This window comes from Onthophagus taurus, chromosome 3 (genome assembly GCF_036711975.1).
Source record: "Onthophagus taurus isolate NC chromosome 3, IU_Otau_3.0, whole genome shotgun sequence".
Lineage (NCBI taxonomy): Eukaryota > Metazoa > Arthropoda > Insecta > Coleoptera > Scarabaeidae > Onthophagus > Onthophagus taurus.
In genome coordinates, this window is record NC_091968.1 from 728,671 (window position 1) to 756,304 (window position 27,634).

At 32.5% G+C, this 27,634-nt stretch overlaps 7 protein-coding genes across 8 annotated transcripts; 1 reads left to right on the top strand and 6 right to left on the bottom strand.

The window, feature by feature from the left end:
- Positions 1–3,089: 3,089 nt before the first annotated feature.
- LOC139429432 (piggyBac transposable element-derived protein 3-like) lies at positions 3,090–5,886 on the bottom strand. Its single transcript, XM_071195191.1, has 3 exons — positions 5,139–5,886; positions 4,949–5,079; positions 3,090–4,890 (listed from the first exon to the last, which is right to left on the bottom strand). The coding sequence occupies exons 2-3, from the start codon at positions 5,067–5,069 to the stop codon at positions 3,158–3,160; spliced, it is 1,854 nt and encodes a 617-aa protein (XP_071051292.1). The 5' UTR covers positions 5,070–5,079; positions 5,139–5,886; the 3' UTR covers positions 3,090–3,157.
- A 1,865-nt stretch (positions 5,887–7,751) lies between these two features.
- On the top strand, positions 7,752–8,744 carry LOC111417446 (ADP/ATP translocase 3-like). The gene has a single exon (XM_023049725.2). The coding sequence runs from the start codon at positions 7,752–7,754 to the stop codon at positions 8,742–8,744; it is 993 nt and encodes a 330-aa protein (XP_022905493.2).
- Positions 8,745–11,260: 2,516 nt separating this feature from the next.
- On the bottom strand, positions 11,261–11,635 carry LOC139429298 (uncharacterized). Its single transcript, XM_071194964.1, has one exon. It carries the CDS (start codon positions 11,633–11,635, stop codon positions 11,261–11,263), a length of 375 nt encoding a protein of 124 aa, XP_071051065.1.
- Positions 11,636–17,390: 5,755 nt separating this feature from the next.
- Positions 17,391–19,918, bottom strand: LOC111417451 (phospholipase A2 inhibitor). Of its 2 annotated transcripts, XM_023049731.2 has the most exons (3): positions 19,795–19,918; positions 19,039–19,118; positions 17,391–18,832 (listed from the first exon to the last, which is right to left on the bottom strand). In XM_023049731.2, the coding sequence occupies exon 3, from the start codon at positions 18,822–18,824 to the stop codon at positions 17,679–17,681; it is 1,146 nt and encodes a 381-aa protein (XP_022905499.1). In that variant the 5' UTR covers positions 18,825–18,832; positions 19,039–19,118; positions 19,795–19,918; the 3' UTR covers positions 17,391–17,678. The 2 variants fall into 2 exon arrangements, with proteins under 2 accessions (XP_022905499.1, XP_022905498.1); XM_023049730.2 differs by lacking the exon at positions 19,039–19,118 and having other exon boundaries at positions 19,795–19,917.
- An 860-nt stretch (positions 19,919–20,778) lies between these two features.
- Positions 20,779–21,492, bottom strand: LOC139429299 (zinc finger MYM-type protein 1-like). Its single transcript, XM_071194965.1, has one exon. The coding sequence runs from the start codon at positions 21,490–21,492 to the stop codon at positions 20,779–20,781; it is 714 nt and encodes a 237-aa protein (XP_071051066.1).
- A 111-nt stretch (positions 21,493–21,603) lies between these two features.
- On the bottom strand, positions 21,604–22,209 carry LOC139429300 (zinc finger MYM-type protein 1-like). Its single transcript, XM_071194966.1, has one exon. It carries the CDS (start codon positions 22,207–22,209, stop codon positions 21,604–21,606), a length of 606 nt encoding a protein of 201 aa, XP_071051067.1.
- Positions 22,210–22,223: 14 nt separating this feature from the next.
- Positions 22,224–23,249, bottom strand: LOC139429301 (zinc finger MYM-type protein 5-like). Its single transcript, XM_071194967.1, has one exon. The coding sequence runs from the start codon at positions 23,247–23,249 to the stop codon at positions 22,224–22,226; it is 1,026 nt and encodes a 341-aa protein (XP_071051068.1).
- Between the last annotated feature and the right edge of the window lie 4,385 nt (positions 23,250–27,634).

Here is a 27,634-nt window from a genome sequence, read left to right on the forward strand (position 1 = left end):
GATAATTGAAAAATACAATATTTTATGAATATATTTGATCAGATGGAGTAAACCATGACAAAAAAGGAAATAAAATACAGAGAATAATACAAAACTATTTAACAATGTTTAACAGAAATTCAAAAAATTTCAAGATATTAATAGAAAATAAAAACTAGTTAAATGTCTGTTGCTTCCACCAATCCACCGTTAAGTTCGATATATTTATTGTACCTTCTTCGTGCATTAATTGTTACATTCCTCAGTTGCTCTGGGGTAATGTCTGCACATGCCTGAACTATTCTAGCACGCAGTTCATCTAGCGACTGTGTCCTTGACCTGTAAACTTTCTGTTTAAGGATTCCCCAAAGAAAAAAGTCGAGTTGTGTCAAATCAGGAGATCTTGGCGGCCATTCAATAAGATGACTATTTCTTCCTATCCATCGATTTTCAAAATTTTCATTTAACCAACGCTTTACCACTACTGCGTTATGCACGGGAGACCCATCTAATTGAAATTTTATATTCGCACATACCAGAGGTGGTAAATTCTTTAGCGCATTCGAAAACTCATTTCTTAAGAAATACAAAAATTTTGTTGAATTTAAATTGCCCTCAAAGAAAAATGGACCAATAATTCTGTTGTCAAGTATTCCGCACCACACATTTATTTTATGCGAATACTGTCGCTTTGCGTTGATGATCCACTCTGGATTTTCTGTGCACCAGTACCTTGAATTTTGCGATGACACCACGCCATTTGTTGTAAACGTGGCCTCATCGCTAAACAAAATTTCCCTTAAAAAGTTTCTGTTTTCCAAGTATTCACCTTGAGCCCATAAACAGAATTCTAGTCTTCTCTCTTCGTCTCTTGGTTCAAGAGTGTGTAGAAATTTTGGTTTATAGGGTTTAATTTTATTTTTTGTAAGGCACCTTCTAATACATTCTCTTGAAATATTTAAATCTATGGCAGCCGTTCTCAAACTCGAATGAGGGTTATTATGAAAATATTCCACTATTTGATTATTATTTCTAATTTCCCGGCGTGGATTTTGAACTTTTAGAATTTGTTTTGATACACTGCCTGTATCGTTGAATACCTTATTTACCTGGTGAACGGTGCTAGCACTAACCGGAGGCATATCTGGATGCCTGTTATTAAATTCTATAGCCGCTTTTCTTTTCGAAAGAATATTATCGCCAACAAGGCGTACAATTTCAACTTTGTGTCTAACACTTAGTCGTTCCATAATTACACCACTAAATTGCACACATTTTATAAAATTTTTATAAGCACAAAACTGACAGAAGTAATGCTTTAAATCACTTTCATAGAATTCAATTCTTTTTTTTTTATTTCCATGGTTTACTAGATAACTATTTTTTTATTTCCATGGTTACAAATGTAAATAGTTTTTGTATTATTGGCTGTATTTTATTTCCTTTTTTGTCATGGTTTACTCCATCTGATCAAATAAATTCATAAAATATTGTATTTTTCAATTATCTGTAACGGTGTTAATTTGTAACCATTTTTGATGAAATTTGGTATATGCCCATTTCAAAAGGTGCTTAACCCTTTCGACCCCGATTTTTTTTGTGAATGAGTAAAAAATTTAAAATTTACAGTGCACACTGGGATTTAATGGAGTAGGCGTATGTACAGGGTGGTTCAAATTCGATGTCCGAATAGGCTAACTCGGAAACTATAAGAGTTAGAAAAAAAGTAGCTTCCATGTCATGATCTCGTTTTTCGAGAAACTGCTAACGCCGAAAACCTCATACCGCTATCGTCTTTTGTTTTTCCGCTAGAGGCCAAAATTGAAAATATCGTAAAACCAGCAAGTGCAATTATCTTCGTTATTATTCTAGGTGGAGTATTATAACTAAGACATTATATGGACACTTTTTTACAGAGAATTTGATGATGTAGACAAAAAAATTTTTAAGATTTTAGATTTTGAGATATCATGACAATTTTCATTTTTTTAAATGGAAACAACCACTGATTATTCGTTTATTAAATTCTTTATTTTTTTCTGATTACAAAAATATGGGGTTAGATAGGTCTATTTCTTATTGTTTTAGAATAAAGCTAAAAATAAACTTTTTTTATAAAATTTCCATCTAGTGTCGTCGACGAAATTAAATTTACAGTTTCCTGTAAATTACGGTATTATAACTAAAAATTATTCTACTAAAAATTTATATAAAATTTACTTTATTTTCTAATATGTAACATTCTAATATGTTAAACTTTTCGTAATTTTCGTAATCCATCTTAAAAAACAGGATTTTTAAAGTGACACTTCAGAAAATTTTTGAATACAAATGTTGCTGTTTATTTGAATTAAAAAAAAACATATGGCGCCATCTATCAATAATTTATTAAGTCATTTAAGAATAATATTAAATATTAATAAAAAATGTGAAATAATGCAATCTATTTCAACTTTTGCATAATTACATATATAAATTAAATAGTTCAACAAATATATTTGTTTCAAATATCAGAAATATGTTTTTTTTTTTTTCATTTTTAATTATAGTACCGTAATTTACAGGAAACTGTAAATTTAATTTTTTGGAAGACACTAAAAGAAAAGTAAATTTTTAGCATTATTCTAAAACAATAAGAAATAGACCTTTCGAACCCTATATTTTTGTAATCAGAAAAAAATAACGAATTTAATAAGCGAATAATCAGTGGTTGTTTCCATTTAAAAAAACGAACATTGTGATAATATCTCAAAATCTAAAACCAAAAAAATTTTTTTGACTACGTCATCAAATTCTCTGTAAAAAAGTGTCCATATAATGTCTTAGTTATAATACTCCAGCTATAATAATAACCAAGATAATTGCGCTTGCTGGTTTTACGATATTTTCAATTTTAGCCTCTAGCGGAAAAACAAAAGACGATAGCGCTATGAGGTTTTCGGCATTAGCAGTTTCTCGAAAAACGAGATCATGACATGTAAGCTACTTTTTTTCTAACTCTTATAGTTTCCGAGTTAGCCTATTCGGACATCGAATTTGAACCACCCTGTACACTATAGTGTACGCTGGTATTAAAAGTCGTAAATTTTTCGGTGTAATAAAGAACTAAATATGTGTATTTCACCATTTATTAAAAAAACAGCAAAAGAACAAGTAAAACGGAAATGTACAAAGTAATTTATTTTTTCGTATGAAAAGTGGCAAAACAATTTTGCTTTTTGCCAATACATAGGTGGATTTGACATTTTTCACATTTGATGTGTGTCCTGCTCTTACACGACATCATTTTGCACCTAGACGCAAAGCTTTTGTCATCAAACACTGGAAGGTGGTGTAGACCATCTAAGCGTATGTTGGGGATAGGTAAAGATTCCGGGTTTTGTCGGCTCGTAGATGATGATGAAAGTGGTGAATCTTTTAGAGGTCTTCCGCGTGCTTTCAAAGTTGGGGGTTTATTAGCTCCAATAAGCCCTTCTGCGATATATGCACGAAAATGTAAAAGATCCATAATATCTTTCTTACGTAGACCAAGCCTTTCAGCTTTGGCCCTATACTCTAACCAAGAATTTACGCATGCTAAATCAATAGAATGTGTAAACATCCGAAGTGTCCATTTACGTGATCGTATTTTAGTGCGATAAATACTGATTAAAAAATCCATTTTATCTACTCCACCCATGTTTATATTATAATTTTTTATGACTTCTGGGCGAGGAACTTCCACGTACTCTTTTCTCCGTTTATCCCACCTCTTGCAGGTTTCGGTATTACCCACAGTCATAAAGTTCGATGCCATTATTACACTCTTATTATCAAACCATTTGGTAAGCATTACCTCACCATCGTTACTCAAAACTTCTTCTGAAGTACCTCGTCCTTTTTGTTTCATTTCAGCGTCAGTAGAAAAAGGGGGCTTGTGAAAGCGGTCAATTCTTGCAGTTCCAGCAGCATGTATATATCTGTGCTTCAAATACTGCAGCAACTGATAGTTTGAAAAAAAATTATCAAAATATAGCTGCACGTTTACTTCTTGTATTCGTTCAGACAGCTTGAACACTGCGGAGGCTCCCACACCAAAGATTTCAACTTGATCAGAATTGAACTCTGTTGTAGTCCCCTGATAGATTATGAAGTCATACATAACACCACTTGTTCCACATAATGCGTAAGTTTTTACCCCCCAAGGACTGGGCTTATTTTTCACGTATTGCTTTACATTTAACCTTCCTTTGAAATGAACCATCTGTTCATCAATACTCAACTTGGTTTCCAGTGGCAATTGTAACATTCGTTTCCGAATTGTATCGTAGAGTGGTCGTATTTTCCAAAATCTATCTTTGCATTCAGGTGGTTTTTCTTCTACGTTCACAAAATGTAAGAATGACCTCAATTTGTGAAATCTATCACGAGGCATTGCATCGGCGATAGTTGGGATACGTAGTTTATTTTCCCAGTAACACTTAAGTCTTGGATAGGGCAAGTTCCCCATCAAAATATGCATGCGAACAAATACTTCTAATTCATTTTGAGTTGTTGCTGTAAATCGTGCGTGTTGCTGAACTGCAAAGAGGTTCGTATTGACTGTCATAAGTTCAAACAAATCTTTTGTAAAATACTGTCTAAAGAAATACAGAGGACTTTCTAGGTCAATATCTGCTGGAATAGGAGGTGTGTACCAATTTATTTCTGGTGTTATATACGTCACATTCTTACGCCAGCAAATTTTTGTGGGTGGAGTTAGTTCATTATTTTCATAATAAATATTTTTTTGCATTTTTTTACTAATTTTTCTTTTCTTTGCAACGGGTACTGTCTCGTTGTCTTCCAAAGTTTCAGAGTGTTCAGCCAAATCAGTTGGTTCGTGTGCATTCACCTCTAGCTCTTCGTTATCACTGATATCACCGCCTGCGTCTAAAAACATAAAATAATATTTAGAGGTCCACACAGTTTACAATTATTTGAAATTTACCTCTTTGTTCACATAAATCAATTTCACATTCATCTTCCTCACCGCTTAGACACTTTATATCTGAGAGGCCTTCTTCTATAAGTTTAACCAATTCTTCGTATTTTAAAGGTTTCCTGTTCATTTTTAATGAACTGTAAGAAATTATAAACAATATTCAATATAATAAAGAAAATATAAGGTTATAACTTACAGCTTATAAATACTCCAATAACACCCGATGTGCACTGTGGTGTACAAGTATTTACAACGCAGTTTTAAAAAAATAAACAAACTGATCGACTCACTACTACATCAGACGTTATCTACATACTATTCACTTCAACACATAATTTTACCGATGATCCATAACACGGTTTCAGTAAAGAACTTAAGGTAGTAGCGATACCAACACGACAATTTTCAAATTCTCCGGTTGTCGCCAGTAAAAAAATTCCTACATTTTAGTATGAAAGTTCTATACCACCACGTTCGGTAGTTCGGTTCTATAGGGTACTTAGAAGTGCACGTTAGGAATTAATGGTTAAAATTGTGTCCCAGTTTCTATTTCCAAGCTTATAAATTGACGTACACTGTAGTGTACGCCAGGATCGAAAGGGTTAATGCAGTGGTGTACTCAGATTTTTTGTAAAAAATTTCCTAATATGATTTCTTCATTTTTAGCACCTAAAAAGTGAAATAGTAGGCCTTGGCTTTTTTAAGAAAAATATCACTCTTTGTCCTAAGGTACAGTTTTTTACGCTCTACAATTAAAAAAAAAATTATCGAAATCGGATAATAAATACAAATTTTACGAGGGTGTTCCGCTTTCAAACGGGTCACACTGTATACAATAAAATATTAAAGCCAACTTTGGTTAGATACTTGAAGTAGATATATTTCTATTAACCTCAGAAAGAGAACTTTAAAAAAGTGTGTTGTTCTATATTTATAGCCGAGGTGATTTGCGGCCGAGGCAGTGTCTCAGTGACATATTTTCTCAGTTATGAGTGACAAAATATCAAAGTCATCGTCCAAAAACAACTGATTTTAGAATTTTTGATGCTCAGCCAAGTGGATATATTTCTAAATTAATTCCAAAAAGAGAATTTTGAAAAAGTTTGCAACCGTAGTAATGATTTTGGTTTGTATAGCACATGACGTTGTATTTAGAAAAAGGAAATGGAGACTTTGAAGAAATTCCAAAGATGTCCAGTAAACAGGACTAGGTCTTTTTTTACAAAAATGTCATATACAATAAACCAACAGAAAAAACTACTGTAGAAAGCGCGGTAGCGAACGTGTTAAAAATGTTCATCGGTAGTTTCCCCTGCACCTAAAAAAATTATTATAAAGGTAATTAATGATCAAAGGCTTTTGCCGTTGCTTTCTTGTTAAAAAAAAATATTAAACGTAAAATTAAATTTAATCCCCTAAAATAAATCCTTAAATTTTAATTAATTAAAACATTTAAAATTTACTTTTTTGTCAACATCCGTCCACAATCCTTTCAAATCTAGGGGATTTTTGGTTTAATTTTACTTAAAAAAACGCGTTTGCAACTTTTAAAACACTATATAAGAAAAAGAAATCGTTATTAACCTTATGGCAATCATTATTGCTCACGTTAATCTTGTTGTTAGCGCCTCGTTAAAAAATATATTATGAGTTTTAAGAGATTTTATAATATGTATTGTGTAGAGAGATGCTAAAAGTTACTTAATCGAAGTTACAATCATTTTTCTAAAAAGCTTTAGCGCGAAATATCACTTAATAAAGCTTTTTCGTTTTCGAATCTCTTCCGAAATCGAGTTTTCTACCGCCAAATCAAAAATGATTGATTTTAAATTTTTATTTGGGAAAAAATTGTTTTAATTTTTTTTTGTTATAAACAATCATTTTTGAATTTGTCGTGTTATAAAAGAAAAATAGTACGCTTCCATTTTTTAAGAAATACTCTTAAGTGTTGGTGTACAAAGATGAGTCAAAAACATGAGCTTTTTTAACTATGGTGTGTTCGTAAAGTGATGGTGCACTTTCAACTCAATCGATTACAGGTTACAGGAACGGAAGGAAGCAAGATAGAAATGTGAAATCTTCACCAAATAAAAGGAAAACTCTCTAACTTTTAAACTGCACCTTAATTTTGCTTCCACTGTGATTTTCATTAGTGTTTTTGCACCATGACTTTACGGACACTAAAAAAGAACTATTAAGTACGTCAATAAGGTGTTTTTATATTTTAATTTTTTTGTAATGAAACGAATGTTAAATAATTAATTTTGTTATGAAAGTGCCAATAATTGGGTTTTAAATACGTATAAAAAAATGAAAATATCAACAAAAAGAAACTGTATGGGGTGATTTAATTTGGTTCACCTGTATTAAAAGAAATATCAAAGCCGAAGAACAAAATCAAAAAAGAAACTCGGTGTAAATTAGTGCTTAAGTGTTATAATTTTTTACTTAGTAGACTGTAGAAGGCTGTGAATTATGTAATTTATGTAAAAGGTGTAACGCAAATTTTAATGTAAAACCGAAAAAATGGCCGCTATAAATGTAAAAAAAGAGAAGATACAAAAAAAAACAATAATACACTTGAAGTGATTGTTAAAATTATTTACCTCAATAAAAAAGAAAATTTTAAATTTTTTTATTTAAATATGTAGTTTCCTGTAAAATAAATTATTAATAATTTCGTTTCGGTGGAACGTCTAATTGACGTTTAATTGATTTAATATCTCAAAATTTTTTATAAGTTATAAGAAAATTTCAGTTTAAAAAGATGTGACAAAAAATATATAAATTTAAACGTACAGCAACATCCATGAATGAAAAAGTAAAGAGTTTTCTTTTCGATTTCGGAGTGAGCGGATCGGCCGCGGTCGTTTCCAAAACGTTAATAGCTCCGGTCGAACGTGCAAAATTTATAATTCAAAATCAAGATTATGCCTTAGATGTAATGACTGGCAAACAAAAACCATACAGTGGCCTTATCGACTTGTTTACACGCATACCCAAGGAACAAGGAATATTAAGTTTATGGCGAGGGAATGGAACTAATATAGCAAGATATTTCCCATCTCAAGCTTTAAATTTTTCGCTATATAATACGTACAAAAATTTTTTCACGTCTTGTGTATCAGGTGATCATTATATGAATTTGCTTATGTGTAAATTATTTGCTGGGGGTTTGGCCGGAGCTTGTTCTGCCGCGCTCGTGTTTCCGTTAGATTTTTGTCAAACTCGATTAGCTTTGGATATGGGACATGGAAAGCACAAAGCGGGATCAACTCCAACTGCTAATCAAAAAACAAAACCAAGAGAATTTAATGGAATGTTTAGCTGTTTTTATAAGATATCACAAAAAGATGGCGTTCTAGGTCTTTATAGAGGTGTTCATTTATCCGTTATTGGTTTTGGAATTTATAGAGCTTTTTACTTTGCTTTATACGAAATGAGTAAATTGCTTTATCACGACAAACATTACAAAACTAATTCAAACGATAAATCGGAAAAGATGCCGCTACTTCTCTCGCTGCTTTCGGCGCAGGTTTGTACAATTGCGGCAGGGATGGCTTCGTATCCTTTGGACACAATGGCCAGGCACATGATGTTAGATGCGGGGAGACCTATGAATTTAAGGAAAAATAAAACGATGGTCATAACGGCACAAAGAATTTGGAAAAAATACGGGATATATGGATTTTTTAGAGGTGCTTTTGTTAATGCAATGAGATGTACCGCTGGAGCTTTAGTGCTGGTTATGTACGATGAATTTGTGTATTATACCTACAAGTGGAAAATGATTAAAAAATGATTTTTATTAAAATATTGTCATCAAAATAATTAGTCTTCTTTATTTAATAATGGTATTATTTATTTGTGTACAGGTGTCCAAATTTCGATGGGTTTGTAGGGTATCTCAGTTATTATGAAAGATAGAAAGTTGCGGCTTTCGCGAACCTGAGCTACTTTTTTCTGAAACTTACAATGGCGCAAACCAAATTTTCATAGCCCTTTTCGTTTTTGATATAAAGGGAGTGTTTGAAATTTACGATTTTCAGACACCTCCTGTATCTCGGCTAGCCGGAAACTTAGTAAAAAAGTAAAAACGGGTTCTAATAGATTTTTTCACGTGGAATCCAATGGTGCACGTAGAATTTTTCTAGTCATCACGGTTTTTGAGTTATAAACACAACTCAAATACTAAATACTCAACTTCTAAAATGCTTAACTCTTTATAACTCAAAAATTGTGATGACTAGAAAAATTCTACGTGCAGCATTGGATTCTACGTGAAAAAATCTATTAGAACCCGTTTTTACATTTCCGGATAGCCGAGATACAGGAGGTGTCTGAAAATCGTAAATTTTGAAACACACCCTGTATATCAAAAACGAAGAGGGCTATGAAAATTTGGTTTGCGCCATTGTAAGTTTCAGAAAAAAGTAGCTCAGGTTCGCGAAAGCCGCAACTTTCTATCTTTCATAATAACTGAGATACCCCGCAAACCCATCGAAATTTGGACACCCTGTACATATAAACACGCAAAAAATTGACCCACTACATCATACCACTTACCACGCTGAGTCAGATATTGTTACTTTTCAAAGTTTTATCGCAGATATATTGACCTTGATTTAATAAACTGAAATCGTGCACTCCAGCTTATTAAGACGAGGCAGTTTGCGGCCGAGGCGCTGCGCTCTTTGACACGAGTCTTGTGTTGATATGGTTTTAACTCTAATGCCTCGTCCGCAAGCGACCTCGGCTTCTCGTGTATTATGCCGAGGTTGCTTGCAGCCGAGGCACTAAAGTTAATATATTAACACAAGACTAATGTCAAATAATGTACTGTCTCGGCCGCAAGCGACCTTGATTTAATACAGTGACATCGTGTATTAAACCGAGGACGCTTGCGGCCGAGGCAGTACGTTGATTAACCTTGTGTTGGAAATGTACAGGATGGTTTAAATTCGATGTCCGAATAGACTATCTCAAAGCGCTATCGTCTTTTGTTTTTCCCCTAGATGCCAAAATTGAAAATATCGGAGGAGTAGGTGCACGGTAAAAAAAAGATGTAAAAATACATTATACTACAAGATTGACTTATGAAATAATACATGAATTAACAACGTAATTTTCGAAATCCAGTTAATACCAAGTAAAATGACAGGAAATTAGTATATTTACAAAATATTACATTTTTTTAATATGAATTACACAAAGCATTGTAAACTATAGGAAAAACCTGTAAATAAATGGAAAATCAAGTAAAACAATGTAAATGTATTTAATAAATTGGGAAATCATGTAATATTGTTAAAAATTACTATTACGAACATGTAAAATACGGGATGGCCCCACCACCACTTTCTGCGTTCGCACAACTGTACGCTTGCAACTACGCACAACGCGTTGACACCATTGTGCCGAGTACAGTCTAATAACGTATGAATAGTCGAACATTATACGCGCTATCTTATAATAATAATAATAATAAACCACTTTAATCTGTCCATTTAGTATTTGGTTGTTTGGTGCCCTTTAGTACATATGCAGGTTGTACACAAAGTGTTTGTGTTCCAAGTTTGCCGTCTGTTAAAATTGTAAAAGTTTACACTTTTTAATCTTTTAATGCTTTTGTACTGTAAAACATTATAACAATGGTGGAAAAACTATTGGCTTTCATAATTTAGACATAAAACTAATTTGGATATGTAGAACTTCCATAATGACATTCGTATTTTTACATTTATTTAAGCTTAAAATGATGTAAATGTACAGGGCTGAATAATGAATTATTACATAGCAGACGAACTACAATATTCATAGCACAAGTAATTGTACATATAAATATAGTTATTTTTACGTGTTAATACGTGTACATTACTTGGGTTAAGAAGTAAAATTACATCAATCACAAACGAAAAGTACAAACATAGAAATGGAAAATGCGCTTGTTTAGATATGCATTTATTTTGCTATTACATACGTGTAACTTTTTACATGAATATAGATGGCAATAAATTACCAGTACTGGACCATGTAATTATTTTTTACTGTGTGGAGTATTATAACTAATTCGTTACTTTTTTCTGATTACAAAAATATAGGGTTCCGCAGATATATTTCTTATTGTTTTAGAATAAATCTAAAAATAAACTTTTTTTATAACATTTCTAAACGCCGCCGAAATCTACTGAGTGGCCCAAAATTCGCGCAACCAATTGAAAAAAAATGACATTGCGTAGCAAAAATACAAAATTTATTCGGAAAAAAACAAAATACACAAAATTAGTTTGAAGCAAGGCAAAAACCGACTCTCTGGCATCATAACAAATGTTCGAAATGACCTCCTTCTTGTTCGATGCACTTCAGACATCGCTTTTTAACAGCTTTACAGATGCGCTCAAGTAAAGGTTTATCTGCATTCAGCGTATCGACTTCGTTGGTTATGATGTTTTTCATGGTCTCCACATCTGGTAAATCATTTTTGTACACCCTATCCTTTAAAATTCCCCACACGGCAAAATCCAAGGGAGTCAGGTCAGGAGATCTTGCAGGCCACTCTACTCGACCTCGTGTACCGATCCAATCCGGGAAATTTTGATTTAGGAATTCGCGAACAATGATAGCGTAATGGGGCGGCGCACCATCTTGTTGAAGAGTTAAAACACGACCAGAAAAATCCGGGTTATTATTCATTTCATCGCGCAGTTCCATTAACAAATCAAGGTATGCAATACCTGTTACTGTTGCGTCGAAAAAGTAGGGGCCGACAATGCCGAAGGAGCAAACACCAAGCCATACTGTTACACCAGGAACGTTTAATTCTTCTTGCACCGTGATATGCGGATTTTCTGTAGACCAGTACACGCAATTGTGTCTGTTGATTCGGCCATTTAATTTAAACTGTGCTTCATCTGACCACAAAATGGTTTTAAAGAACTCTTCGAACGCTTCACATCGAATTACGTACCACTCACAAGGGAAGTGTCACAACTGTGTCTCACCGATTTCGATGCAATTTGGTACAGTCATAGAATGGGCCAAAATAAGGTTCGTACATTTTTTTATACGTGCGGTAAAAGCCCCTGGGGCGAGTTATAGGGGTTGAAAGTTTGGAGAAAAAGTACGTTTTCACTTATATTTTAAAAATGAAAAGTGCTATCAAAATTTGGTAAATTGTAACTGATATTCATTTTAAAAGAGCTTTCTTTTGATGTATCACACATATACCAGAGGGTTAAGAAGGGCGAACTACCCCTATTTTTTTGGAATTATTTAAAAACCACCCTATCGATTTTGGCGGCATTAAGTATACTTCCAGCACGTTCAAAAATATTAGTTAAGGGTTTTTTCCCATTCGCTCTAGATCATCCCCAGCGAAGTTACGGGGGTTAACATGTAACCACTTTTCGTAAGAATGATGTGATAAAATTGTCAGGTATTTTGAAAATACTTTAACAAAACCGTAAATTAGTCGCACAATAAAATGTTTAATGTAAAATAAGGCATAATACACCATTTAGGGGTGGTTGGGGTTAACCACCCCCTTAAAAATTAATTCTATCCCGGGCATTACTTGTTGATTACGGCGAAATTTGGTACTGTGTTTGTTTTATATAGTTTATTAGTTTATTTTTATTCTACATAATGTTGCCAAAAATACACCTACCAAAAAAATTTTGGCACAATATTTGTTTTTTTAGTGCCGCTTGCTAAAGGTCATTTCTCAAAATAGTTTTTTCTAGTATAAAAGAACGTGTGCCCAGTGGGTAGATTTTAGTTTCAGAGCAACTGACAGAAGCAATGGTTACAATAAACCCAATAAACGTTTTAAATTTGCTAATGACAGTTTTTACTGTTATGAATATTCCCCAGACTCCTGTAAATGAAGCAGAAGTTAGTTTAAAAGAAAATATACAGCGTATTTTAATGGAAAGTATGGAAGACTACAATATGCAAATTGAAGACGAAACTGTATTAATTTTCGATTCATCCAATGGCATCAATGACGGTCAGCAAATTATTGAAGACCAGGATACAACTGACAGGTTTGTAGAAGATACTGATGCTCATTGTCCATTGAAGGATGACATCGACTACGAGTACAAATTAGAGGCGGTAAATTACTGGACAAGTGGGAAGAAAGGTTATTTGAAACTAGAAACCGTAAAAAACAAATACCGAAAAGTAACGTCAAAGACCCAATTGCACAGATGGTCTAAATATATTGAAGAAAGAGGGACATACAAAGAAAAATTAGCAGAAATTACCGAATTTGTAATTAATCAAGCGAGAGCCGCCGTAGATAATAAATTGCCACTACATGATATTGATATACGCAGATGGGCTATACAAGCTAGAAATGAAAAGAATTTATCTCCTCAACTGTTCAAAGCATCTCATAGCTGGGTGCAACGTTTTAAGAAAGCAAATCGGTTAGTAAGCCGAAAAATAACAAAATTTCTATCCCAAAAACAAATTGGAAATGTTGATCGAGTAAAAACTTTAGCAAAAGATTTCGTTAAAGAGGCAAAGCTACAAATCCAAATATATGGACCTGAAAACACCTACAATTCGGATCAGAGCGGTTTTAACTTGGAATTCCATTCGGGAAGAACATTAAGCGATTTAGGAGTTAAAACCGTAGAAAGTGTGGTCCAGTCGGTGTCATCTACAACGCACAGTTACACAATTCAACCCGTAATATCTGCTGATGGGAAACTTCTTTCTCCACTTTTTATTGTTTTAAAAGAACCCTCTGGCAGCTTTGGACCGAGGGTAGCAAATACAATGTTTAAAGCAGACAATATATACGTTTTGGCATCAAAATCTGGAAAGTTAACTTCAGAACACATGAAAAATTGGCTCCAAAATGTATATTTTCCAAATACTGGTTCTAAATCATTATTATTATTAGATTCTTGGAGTGGCCATTGTCCTGAAGTTATTAGTGAAATAACTCCATCAGGTACTAATTTTAAACATTTATCTATACCTGCAGGGACAACAGGTCAAATACAGCCCCTAGATGTATTTGGTTTCAGAATATGGAAAAATTTTATTAGAAGATTCTCTGATCAGATTATTCTTTACCAGTATGATGTCAATTTACATCAGAGGGATAACATATTAAAATTGCAATCGTTGACGCATAACCAGTTGGCTTCCCCTCGGTTTATAAATGTTTTTAAATACGCATGGTTTGCAAGTGGCTATATAGAGGAGAGACCAGACCATTTTGAAAATCCCGTGGAAGTTTGCTTTTCGAGTGAGAAGCCAACGTGTGATATCTGTGGGGATATAGCGGTCATAACATGTGCATGGTGTAAAAAATCCTTATGTTTAAAACATTTTTTCCACGACTTTCATTTTTGCCAACACTACGTAGAATAAAAATAAATTTAATATTGAAAATTAATATAATACATAAAAAACGTCAATTAGTAATGTAGAATAAACTTCTTTGGTATATTGAACTATTTTTTTTGTCAGTTGCTTTTTAACTCATAAATAAATAAAATATCTTATTTATCTAGTAGTTTTATATTTATTATTTAAAGAAAATGAGGGTAGTTTACCTCGTGGAACATCGATAGATAGATTTTTAAAAAACAATACCACAGTTACGATGGCAGTTTTCATCTTCGAGGTATAAACAAAAAACTACCCCTAATTTGTAACCCTTATAACCATTTTCAAAAATTTTTACTTCAAATATAAAACAAACACAGTACCAAATTTCGCCGTAATCGACAAATAACGCCCGGGATAGAATTAATTTTTAAGGGGGTGGATAACCCCAACAACCCCTATATGGTGTATTATGCCTTATTTTACACTAAACATTTTATTGTGCGACTAATTTACGGTTTTGTTTAAAGTATTTTCAAAATACCTGACAATTTTATCACATCATTCTTACGAAAAGTGCTTACATGTTAACCCCCGTAACTTCGCTGGGGTTGATCTAGGGCGAATGGGAAAAAACCCTTAACTAATATTTTTGAACGCACTAGAAGTATACTTAATGCCGCCAAAATCGATAGGGTGGTTTTTAAATAATTCCAAAAAAATAGGGGTAGTTCGCCCTTTTTAACCCTCTGCTATATGTGTGACACATCAAAAGAAAGCTCTTTTAAAATGAATATCAGTTACAATTTACCAAATTTTGATAGCACTTTTCGTTTTCAAAATATAAGTGAAAACGTACTTTTTCTCCAAACTTTCAACCCCTGTAACTCGCCCCAGGGGCTTTTACCGCACGTATAAAAAAATGTGCGAACCTTATTTTGGCCCATTCTATGACTGTACCAAATTGCATCGAAATCGGTGAGACACAGTTGTGACACTTCCCTTGTCAGCGAACTGAAGTCTGCGGTCCGGATCGTCTTCTGTTAATGCTTGTAAAAGACGTGGTCTGTAAACATGCATACCTAATTCCTTCATTATTCGCTGTAAGCTGGAACGAGAAATTTCCAATTCATGGCAAGCCTTACGGACTGATCGCGCCGGTGTTTCAACGAAACTCTCAGCGACCATCTGTACGTTTTGTGCAGTTCGCACGCTGCGTGGCCGCCCCGAACGCTTCGTGTCATTAACAGTACCATTTTGTTCTAACCTTTTTATCAAGCGATACACAGTTTCACGCCTCGGAACTTGACTGTTAGGAAACTTTTCGGCAAAATCGGAGAAAATGTTTCGATAATCGGCATGATAACGGTAGTACGAGCTCACTAAAAACACGCGTTCCGCAATTGTGAACCGATAACGCGCTCCGGCTGCCATAGCTACACACGGACAACTGGTTGACACGGTTAACCTTGTACTAGTGGGGTGAAACCGGCGCATGCGTATTTTGTGTTAGCGTTGCGCGAATTTTGGGCCACTCTGTATATAGTGTCGTTGAAGAAATGAAATTTACAGTTTCCTGTAAATTAAGGAGCGGTATTTAAATTACGGGGTATTATTTTTCTAGTATTTACAAACAAATAATTATATTTATTACATCAACTGTTAATACGGAAATATTTAATGGATTGCATTGTTTTGGATTGGAGAAATATGTTTTTTTAAATTTTTAGTTATAGTACCGTAATGTACAGGAAACTGTAAATTTAATTTCTTCGACGACACTAAAAAAAAAGTTGATTTTTAGCTTTATTCTAAAACAATAAGAAATAGACTTATCGAACCCTATATTTTTGTAATCAGAAAAAAATAACTAATTTAATAAGCGAATAATCAGTGGTTGTTTCTATTTAAAAAAACGAAAATTGTCATAATATCTCAAAATCTAAAACCGCTAAAATTTTTTTTACAACGTCATCAAATTCTCTGTAAAAAAGTGTCCATATAATGTCGTAGTAATAATACTCCACCTATAATAGTAACCAAGATAATTGCACTTGCTGGTTTTACGATATTTTCAATTTTGGGCTCTAGGAGAAAAACAAAAGGCAATAGCGCTTTGAGGTTTTCGACATCGGAATTTATTCAAAAAAAGAGATCGAGGCATGTAAGCTACTTTTTTTCTAACTCTTATAGTTTCCGAAATATATTATATTATATTATTGTTCCTATTCGGACATCGAATTTGAACCAACCTGTACATACATACGTTCATTGACACGAACTTTTTAAAGTTGCTTTAAACAAAAAAATTAAGAGCATTTTCAATTATTTTACTAAATACTCGTTATTTAAAAAACCAATCGATATTGCAGAACAATTTAGATTATAAAGTTGGCAACATTAACAGGAGAATTTTGTTATATAGTAGAAACCACGAGAGCTGGCAGTGACAGATCGCTTACAAATGGTATGAATCAAGATATGAACGTACGACTTACAATTAGATTATTTCACCACATAGATTTAAATGTAGGTTATGTTAGTAATAGAGGTTATATGTCAAAGATATTATTTTAATGATTTTCCTTTCAAAGAAAACATTTTCGGCTTGTGAAGACACTAACAGATTCATGACAACGCTCACAAGACGTTTCGATTTGAGGTTATAATTATAAAGTGACATCCCGTAGAAGAACAGACGTACTTTTTCGACGTGGCCATTTGAATTGTACAGCAGACATATTAAACTAATGCTATCTCTTTCCAACACACATTACTCTCTAGCGGTTTGTGAACTACGTATGGCATTTGTAAGAGCGGAAAATGATGATTTACTGCCAGCTCTCGTGGCGTCTACTATAACATATTTTGAAATTAATTTGTGTCAAAGTCACATTTCAAATTAAATTTTTCGCTTTTTAGTAATAAAAATGGTTTTTGTTATTAACTAAAATGGAAATAAAATTCGTTTTTATATAAATAATAAAAATAAAATATCCATTTAAAGTACGAAAACGAATTTTATTTACATCAAACATAAAATGGAAAGAAAATCATTAAATAATATTAACTAAAATATTTGTGGAAATAAAATACAATCAAAAATAAAAGTGTTTTTATTTTTATTAATAAAAAGATTATTATGTACAATTATTACGTAACCAATAACTTAACCTATCTTATTAAAAAAAACAGTGCAGGTATAAAATTCATTAAAAAAACAATAGGACAAATTTTAATTTACTGTTGGAATCACAGTTAATCTTATTATAAACTCTTATATTTAAAAAAATAGTTCTTTTATTAGGTCAAACTGTCTGAGAACACATTCAGTCATTTATGTATACGTATATCTTTTAGCACCGATTTATGTTTATATAATCTTTTTTTAAACAATTTGTGAGTCAATAGTTGTGTATTGAACTTTTCTTGAAACAGTATCTAAAATTGGTGCCATTCTCATCCCGATTTTATCTCGATGCATGTATCCATAAGCCCCTAACAACGATATTAAAACCAAAACTAAAACGACTAATAAAACCGTAACGGCTTTAGAAAATTTTGCATGTTTCACTTCAGCTAATTCTTTCATATTAACAACGAAACGTTTTCCCGATGTACTTTTTAAATCACACTCCAATTGTTCTTTGTATCTTATATTAACGTTCGTGCGATTCATCCAATTATAAAGATCAGCGGCTTGGCTACATTTTAACGGATTTCCACGAATATCAACGGTCAAACTCTTTCCTGATCGATCGAACGATGCCAAATCTTTCTTCGATAATTGAGTAATCTTATTATTCTCTAAATCCAAAAATTGCAAATTCAAACATTTCAAATCGAAATTAATGTGTTGCAAATCGTTTGTTCCTAAATATAATTGCTTAAGCGATGGTAAATTACAAAAAACTTTATCATCTTTAAATCTTTTTATTTCATTTTGTTCTAAATGTAATTTATAAAGTTTCGTTAAATTACTTTTAACGAAAATATCGTGTAAATCGTTCGCTAATTGCTCATCGGTGTTGTCTTTAAACGCATTCGTTAAATGCAATTCTTGTAAATTAATGAAATTTGAGAAAACCCTCGGGTGATGATAAATTGTATCATCGTAATCGTTGTAATCATCGTTTATTATTATTTCGTTATGATTTAAAATTAATAATTCCACGTTGGGGATGTGGTGGAATGTTTTTCCTTTGATATTTTTTATCCGATTATTACTCATATCGATTGCTTTTAACTTTGTTAAATTCATATTTTCCCCGAAAATATTTGCGGGCAACGTTTCGATGTTGTGACCAGAAAATATTAAAGCTTCGGTGTCTGGGGGTAATTCTTGAAGCATGCTGGGGTCTCTAAAACCTTGTCCGGTACAATTTACTAAGAAATAGATGCGTTCTAAGTAAAATGTGTCCCCGCAGTAACATTTTTCGAGTTTTTTTGATCTACATTCGTTGTGAACGTATTTTGATTCGATTTGGTGGTAAATTGATAGGGTTAGCAAAATTAGAAGGGCTTTGTGCTTCATTTTCTAACCTAAAAAAATTAATAAAAATTAAGTTGTCATTAAGCTGTCAAATACTTGTCATTAAAAAATTAATTATTTTTTTAAAAAATTGTAAAAAATTCTTGGAATTATAACTATAGAGGAATAACAAAACATTTTTTTTACTTTATTTAAGTCACGTTGTTTTAATCTATTTAATTTTAAACAAAGAAATAAAACTTTTTAGTTCACTTACTGTAATTTAAATCCTTTTTAAAATCACCCACTCAGTGTTTTTTTCTATAAATACCACCGAGTAACCAAAGAGAATTAACACTAAAATAGAAAAGTATTTTTCAAGGAATAATAATAATAAAAAAAGTTTTGAATAGGGGAGATTTTAAAATAGAAAGTTAACACGAAACTAACACAGAATACGAAGTGGAAAATGAACCACAATTAAGAAGTAAACATAACTGATATGAAATCTCTAAGTACACAATATTAAAATACCAAAATCAAGGTCAAAAATGGACTAATTATTCTGTTATGATGACGCAAAATACCCAGAATAAACTCTTTATGGTCCACATCGAAAAGGTTTTTCCCCAACTAAATTAAACAATTTTTTTTACCCATCAAATAAAAAACAACATTAATTATTAAAATAAACATAAAGTTAATCACTTTATACACAATTCTTAACCAAATAGAGCATATTTAAGTACGATCCTCAAGTATATTTTTGGTGTCAATGTCACAGACTTTCATCTGAAACACGTTTCATTACCCAAGACCTGTTTAACTCACGCTAAATTAACTCCACGTTAATATAACAGATCAAATTATTATTAAACCAATAAAAGGATAAAATACAACTTCAAATTCTAAATCAAAAATCGACTTATTTTATTGCATTAAAACTTATTTTGGCTCCAAAGAAATTCTTTTATTAATGATAGGATGTTTTAAAAGAGTCCTTAAAGACTTTATTTGTGACAATGATACTTACGGTTTGGTTGGGATTCTACCAGACTGTTGGGCACTCCTATTAAGTCTCGAGGATGGTGTTTTTGTCCTTAAAAAACCGTGAAGAGCGTGCACGAACACTTCAACAATGCGAGCCTCGCAGGTAGACTAAATAATTCTTTCGATCAACAGGTAACTCGTCGTTGCTGCGATTTGGATTGCATAATACCAGGTGGGATAGTTTTTAACACTTGATAACTTGGTTAAATATTTTTTTTTCAAGATTAGTTTTATGACTCATGTTAAAAAATAAAGATATATATTTACAGTATTTAATTATCGTGTCTAGTTTCAAAGATGATTTCAAAATTCAAAACATGAAAAAGTAATGTGGTTTTGTGTATTAATTTTATCTTTAACAGGTAATTCCTCTAATAAAGAAATTAACGGCAATTGGAAAACAATAAGTTGCGTTTATTTTATTTATTTATGTATAAATATAAGACGAAAAACTGAAATTTGTCTGTTTGAATAACGACAGTATAAACGTCACTTTGACACAATTTGATTAAAAAACATGGTGTAACAAAATTCCCTGTTAATCTTGTCACCATGTTTGTACATTATACAGGGCTAAATATAAAGCTGGATAAAAAAACAGTGAAAATGTTTAAATAACACAGGCCGACAAAAATTTAAATGTTTTCTAAACCAACCAGCCCCGGATCTACGATTTTTCTGAACCGGGGCAATAATGGACTTTGGCGCCCTCCCCTCTAACATTTTGAGCTAATTATTTACAAAAATTCAGAAAATAAATTTACAGTACACGACACCGAAAACCGAAAACGTCAATTATAATTTGTAATGAAATATACTATTATTTAACGTAAAGTTTACTTAATATTTTCAAGTGTAGGCAATAAATTGTATGGGAATATTGGAATTGGAAGATTTTTTATGATTGGGAGAAATAAAATACTTAATTTTACTTTAATTTTAATTTTTTTTAAATTAATTTTACACGCTACAACTTTACGCGTCTGGCTTTTCTTTCCGCGAAAGAATCTATGATTGAATCAAAGTTTGTCTCACAAGCCGTTTTATTTTCGATAGCTAGGATTGCGAGACCAGATAGACGTTCTTGACTCATTGTTGAACGAAGATAGGTTTTAATTAATTTCAGTTTGCTGAAACTTCGCTCACAGCTTGCAGATGTTGTCGGTAATGTGCAGTATATTCTTAAAGCTATACTAATATTGGGAAAAGCTTCCTGCAGATCATGTTTGTATATACCTTGCAACAGGTCGAATGCAGTTGTTTTTTCGTTTATACCGATTATAAGTGGAGCTTGCGTTTTAAAAACAGCGAGTTCTTGGCAAAAATCAAGTATGTTCAAGTCTCTAGAATATGTTCTAGCTAGAAGTTCTCCATGTTTCTGCAGTTCTTCAGCAGACATGTTTACAAACGCGTAACCATTGAGGAAGGCGAAATTTTCGTTCAGATCTTTCGCGCTTTCTAATCTTGTATTTATTTCCGTCAAAATTTTGTCGAATATAATTTTTATTTCTTTGGAGACCAACTGAGTCGCGTTGAGAGTTCTTGACTCGTCGCCGCACTTTTCGTCGTGTTGCCGTTTCTTTATGGGAATTCGTTTGCTTTTAAGGATTGGCTCAATTCCCAACTTTTTTGATACAGGTGTAGCTTCTTCAATCCAAAATTCTATTGATTTTTCTCTCATTTCAGATATGGTATGAATTAGACCTTGCATTAGTGCTACAGAACGTGAAATGATAATGTCTTCTTTCTGTATTTGAACATTAACCCTGTTCATTTCTCGAAGAATATTTGATCAAATTATTAATGTAAGAATAAATTTAAAATTCATTACTGCACCCAGTAGATGACTACATTCGTATTTAGATTCTGCCGAAAGGGAGGATTCTGCAATTTTTTCCAGGGCTTCGACAACTTCCGGTAAATTATTTATTAAAGCTGTAACGGCTAAGTGTCTGGCCGACCATCTTGTCTGACTATTTCCTTTCAGATTAGTTTTTGTACATTGTTTCATTATTTCCCATCGTGTGGTGGATCCAACAAAGAAGCAGTACAGTTTTTGTACAAGCCCAAATAGACTAATTGCGTCTGGAGATGATGATGCCGAATGCACGCCCACTAAATTTAAAGAATGTGCCAAGCATGGTACAAACTTTGCAGACTCATTCACTTCCATAACTCTTGCCTGAACTCCTTTATAAATACCGGCCATATTCGACCCGTTGTCGTAGGCTTGTCCACGACACTTTTGTATATCTAAACCATCCAATTCTAGTTTTTTTTTAATTTGCTGTGTGATATATTCTCTAGTCTTTCCATCAACCTGTACAAAATCAATAAAGCTTTCCTTTATTTCACATTCACTTCCTGTAATTTTAACATATCGAAACACCTGGCTCATTTGTTCGTTGTGAGCTATGTCCGGGTGCAATCGAACATGATGGTGAAATAGTTGGCCCCCTTAATCTCATCGATAATGGTGTTCCGAACATTGCATGCCAGTAGTTGGATAATTTCATTTTGTACTGTCTTCGATAAATAAGACACCTGACCTTTTTGTAGATGATCTAAATGGAGCTTGAGAGTAGGATTGTGTTTTGCAAGAAGAATTATTAGGTTAAGAAAATTTCCTTGATTAGGTTGAGGATAATTTATAGTAAGATCGTTTATTGTTTCTTTAGAACCTCGAAAAGAAAGACAGTTTGTAGCGAGATACATAACGGCGTCCATTACTACATGTAGAATCTGCCTCCATTTTTCTTTTTCCGGTTGAATCAATAGCTCAACATCGCGATCGATGCCCTGACACGATTTGATTTGCTGAAGACGGGTTTTCCATTTGATAACGCATTCTTTATGTGCTTGTGATGCTTCATGCTCAGCTAATCTTTCTGAAGCCTTTTTCCAATTAATGAAACCCACTGAACGTAAGGCTGATAGCGGTGTAAAAACGTTGGAGTACAGTTTGCAAGCAGAATAATAAATTGAGTTTTTTGTCTTAGAATAAACAAGCCAGGTTCTTTTAATATTTTCTTTATTTGTCATTGTTCTGAACCACATCGAATAAGTCAAACGCCTACCATTGCGTTCGGTGAACTTAAACTCTATGTTGTTTGGATGTTTATCATTTAATAATACAGTTTGATTACTAAGAAAGGACCTTTGTTGATCTGTCATTTTTTCGGTGTCCGGCCATGCACCTGGATCTATCAGATCTATTATTTCTTGACATAAAACCGATGACAGCGATTCTTCCCCATCATCTGACCGTTCAGTTGCGGTGGTTGCATTCTGAATATCCGAATCAGAGGGGGCTAATGATGCGGCGCTTTCGCGAAGCCATCGTCGCATCTTCGCAGCGGATTGCGCTTCTTCGTCAATTCTGTGGCTCGCTCTCTTCCTGTTTTGAGCCCCGGATAGCTTTTTTCTTGTTGCACTCATCATTAGATCTTTATTTAAAAAAAAAATAAATATATAAATAAAATTTTTAACGTAAGTATAGCCAATCCCCGGATAGACTTACATAGAGAAAAAGAAATTTATTACTCATTTCTTTACACAGATGCTTTCTTTACTTTACAAAGATTTCTTTAACGTCTTTGACTTCAAAGTTATCTCATCTAAATAATGCGTCGGATATATCTAAACCTCAAAATCATGCAAAATTTATGCTCTGACTATGAAAATTAATTAATAATTCCAGTTTTTACCTAAAAATTAGACTCTGAAAAAATTTTCAAATTCAAATTACGATATGTGATTGATACGAATAAATTATATAATTTATTAAATTAATTTTTTTTATTCAAATAATTGTATTTATAATTTATTTATATAACTGTAATTATAATATTATTTATAATTTAATTATTATATTTATAAATTTTAATTAATTTACGATCAAATTAAAATAAGACATAGTTTCTATGATTACATATTGTAATTTGAATTTAAAGAATTTAAAAGTCCAATTTTTAGATAAAAGTGGGAATAATGAATTAACTTTCATAGTAAGTGTAGAAATTATTTATTTATTATTTAAGCAGAGCTATGTTTGAAAAATTAGTAATAATTTTTTTACGTCTTTGTAACAGTCCGGGGAAATACCGTATATGAAGTAAGAGGTTAAGACGTCAGAGTCGTAAACAATGTGCGAATAATAAAAAGAAGGCTTTCAAGTAAAACAATAACGAATTAATTAAATTCTCGTAAGTTCTTCCTTACCTATTAGTAGTTTGATTTTACAAATAATTATAACACTAGTAGTCACTAACCACTTACACAAACAGCAAACCAGCTAGTTAATCCAACTACATAAATAAATGCAGTCGTTACGTTACCGTCGTTACCACACGTAATACACGTGACCAGCCGATATCTTAGCTTATTTTCCGTATGCAGCATAGATCAGATACGTCTGTGATTATGTTTTTAAGCGTAGAGTAATAAGAATTCAAAAAACATGTTACGACAAGATCTAAAATGTTTATTTTGAACAATGCGTAATCGATATATGCACAATGCGCGCAATATATGTACTAAGATGTAAGGTGTTTTTTGTGAAACAAATTTATTTTTCTTTTTGCTACATATATGTATGTGAATTAGGCGCCCCCATAAAATGCCGCCCGGGGCAACTACCCCGGCTTGCCCCCCCCCCCCCTAGATCCGGGGCTGAAACCAACAAGTAGACTATACTATCCCGAAGGTTTTTCACGTTCTAAATCCAAATTTAACCTCAAAAATGCTTCATCACGTAAGGTTTTCAAAATATCTTAGCCAAAATATGTTAAAAATACGGTTTCTGGTCGTATTTGTGGTTATAGTTCACCATGACGGATTTAAAAAAAAAAATTTTTTAGAAATTATGAAATTATTACCCTTTTCCTTTAAAACTCTTTTTCAATTATTTAAATATCTTTTTTCTTCTTCGAGATATCATGTGTTGAAATTAATAAGTACGTCGGTTTGTTCTGTCCTCGATAAACTGATGTTGAGTTACATCAAGTTAGCAATGCTAACGCACAAGTAAAATAAATATGCGAAAATATGATTAAATATCTAAAAATGAAACTTTAAAGTTGAAATATTTAACCATACATTTATCTTTTAAGCAGATGGTATTCAATTGAGAAACAGGACATTCAAAATCCAGTTAATTTTTATAAATTTATTTGGTTTGTTAGCAAAGTTATAGTTTTAATGGGAAAACTATAGTAATATTTACAAAAATAAAACGATTGTTTACGAGATTTATTCATTCTAAAAGAGACAATTTACATATTATTTTTTATTTAAGCTCTATAGCGTTTTATAAGATGAAAATCACAACCATATTGGATTTTACCGCAAAACCATTAATGAATGGATTAAAAAAAAATTTTTAGAATGTTATAACTTATAACATACTTATGAGAAATTTAGGTAAACCGTGGGTACCTACATCTATTTGTAATACTTGTAGATTAACTCTGATTAATTGGAACTATATGAAAAAGGAAGTTGTCATTACACCAACCATGTGGTATGAGCCTAAGAATCACAATGAAGACTGTTACTTCTGTGCCTGTGATATAACAGGTTATAATAGAAAAAATAAAGGAAACATATTGTATTCTAACGTACAAAGCGTAACACCAGCCAAGAAAGGAAAAATAGCGAGATTAGACAAAGTACCACCTAATAAAAATGAATGTCGTTTGGAAGTAATGAGTTCTGTTGAACGTGAAAAAGACAGTGATTATGAGGATTCTGTTAGTGCCAAAGACCCTAAACTTTTTGATCAAGATTCATTAGATCTTATTCGCGATATTAGTCTTTCTGAAGATTCAGCTGAAATATTGGCTTCCAGACTTAAAGAGAGGAACATGTTATCCGGAACAAAAATTACAGCGTACAGAAAAAGAGATGAGGAATTTCTGAAATATTTTTCTAGTGAAAATTCCTTAGTTTTATTTCATATCAAGTAGGTATGTATAAGTTCGATGACTGGCGGCTTTTTATAGATTCCTCTAAAGAAAGCCTTAAAGCAGTATTGCTCCATAACGGCAATAAATACGCAGCAATCCCTATTGGTCATTCCACCAGGCGAAAAGAATCATACGAAGACCTTCAATTTGTACTCGAAAAAATCAACTACAACATCCATAACTGGTTTATATGTGGTGACTTTAAAATGATCAATATTTTGGTTGGTTTACAATCAGGAAATACAAAAAATCCTTGCTTTCTCTGCATGCAAAAAGTGGCCTGAAAGATTTGATTGGAAAGTTGGTTCCAACAATGTTGTTTACAAGAGTCTTGTTGACACAAAGCGTATTTTGTTACCTCCACTCCACATCAAATTAGGCTTGATGAAACAATTCGTAAAAGCCTTAAATACTGATGGAAACTGTTTTAAATATCTTAAGTCTGCATTTCCAAATTTAAGTCATGCTAAAGTTAAGGTATCTTCGTGGGGCCTGATATAAGAAACTTAATGAAAGATGACGATTTTATAAGAACAATGACAGATAACGAAAAAAATGCTTGGTTAAGTTACAAAGAAGTTGTACAAAATTTCTTGGGCAACCATCGGGATCAACAATATAAAAACATTGTATCGACAATGTTATTAAACTGTAAAAAATTAGGCTGTTTAATGAGTTTGAAGCTACATTTCCTATTTTCCCACTTGGATTACTTTCCGGAAAATGTAGGAGCCTTCAGCGAAGAGATGGGTGAACGATTCCATCAGAATTTCAAAGAAAAAGAGCGACACTATCAAGGTAGATGGGATGAAAGAATGATGGCTGGCTACTGCTGGTCTTTGAAAAGAAACGATAACGCTGCTCAATATAAGCGTAAGAGTGTTAAACGATCGTTTGAATTGATGCGCGTTCGTTATCATAAGAAACTAAAATAACATCTCAATTGCTGTAAATATAGGAAAGAAGTTTTAAAAATACAAAATTAAATACAATAAAAAACAAATTAATTTAAAAATATTCGAGAATAAGTGAAAGTTATGAAGTTTTCTTGTTATAAAGTATATCAAACAAAAATATTGTAAATTAATTCTTACTTTCTCGCATTATATACGAAATATGTACAGGGTGTCCCACGATGAACTGCGTCGATCGATATAGGAGAAACTATGAGTAGTATCTTTCTGAAAATTTGTAGGCGCACTTAAGTTGAAATGCCCAACTCACCTAAAATATTTTCAAGACTGTCGCACTTCCGGTTATACCGGAAGTAGACAACAACTTCGTTATTTTAAATGGAACCACCTATATATTATTACATATTTAGATTCTACATCCGATTTTAATTAACTTTTACTTAAACATCTTATATAAAATTCTTACCCGTTTCTGAAATATTTACAAATTTATGTAAAAAAATTACCTATGCAGGCTTGTATGTTATGTGTATTTCTGCTAACACTGTTAAGTATTTGTTATATCTGATGAAAGGAATTTGAAGAAGAGACTATAGCTTAACTTTTGGTAGCTCATATGTTGTCCTACTACATACAGGGTGTTCAAAAAAAGCTGCCAAATATTTATATAAGAAAAAGCGAAAAACTCAAAAAAATTAAATGGAAACCATATATTTTTTTAATTGTATCTGAATCTACATTAAAAATAAAGGTAACTTTATGTAAGGTTCCCTATATCTAACTATCGCCGTTTCTTTGTAATTTTCGTTTTAAATAGTTTAAGATTATTCAAAACAATTTTGTGTCAAAGACGGCCATGACTACCGAGAAACAAATGAAGGTAACACAAATGTCATTATATCATTTATAAAATTCACTATGCCCGCACGTTTAAATTATACTA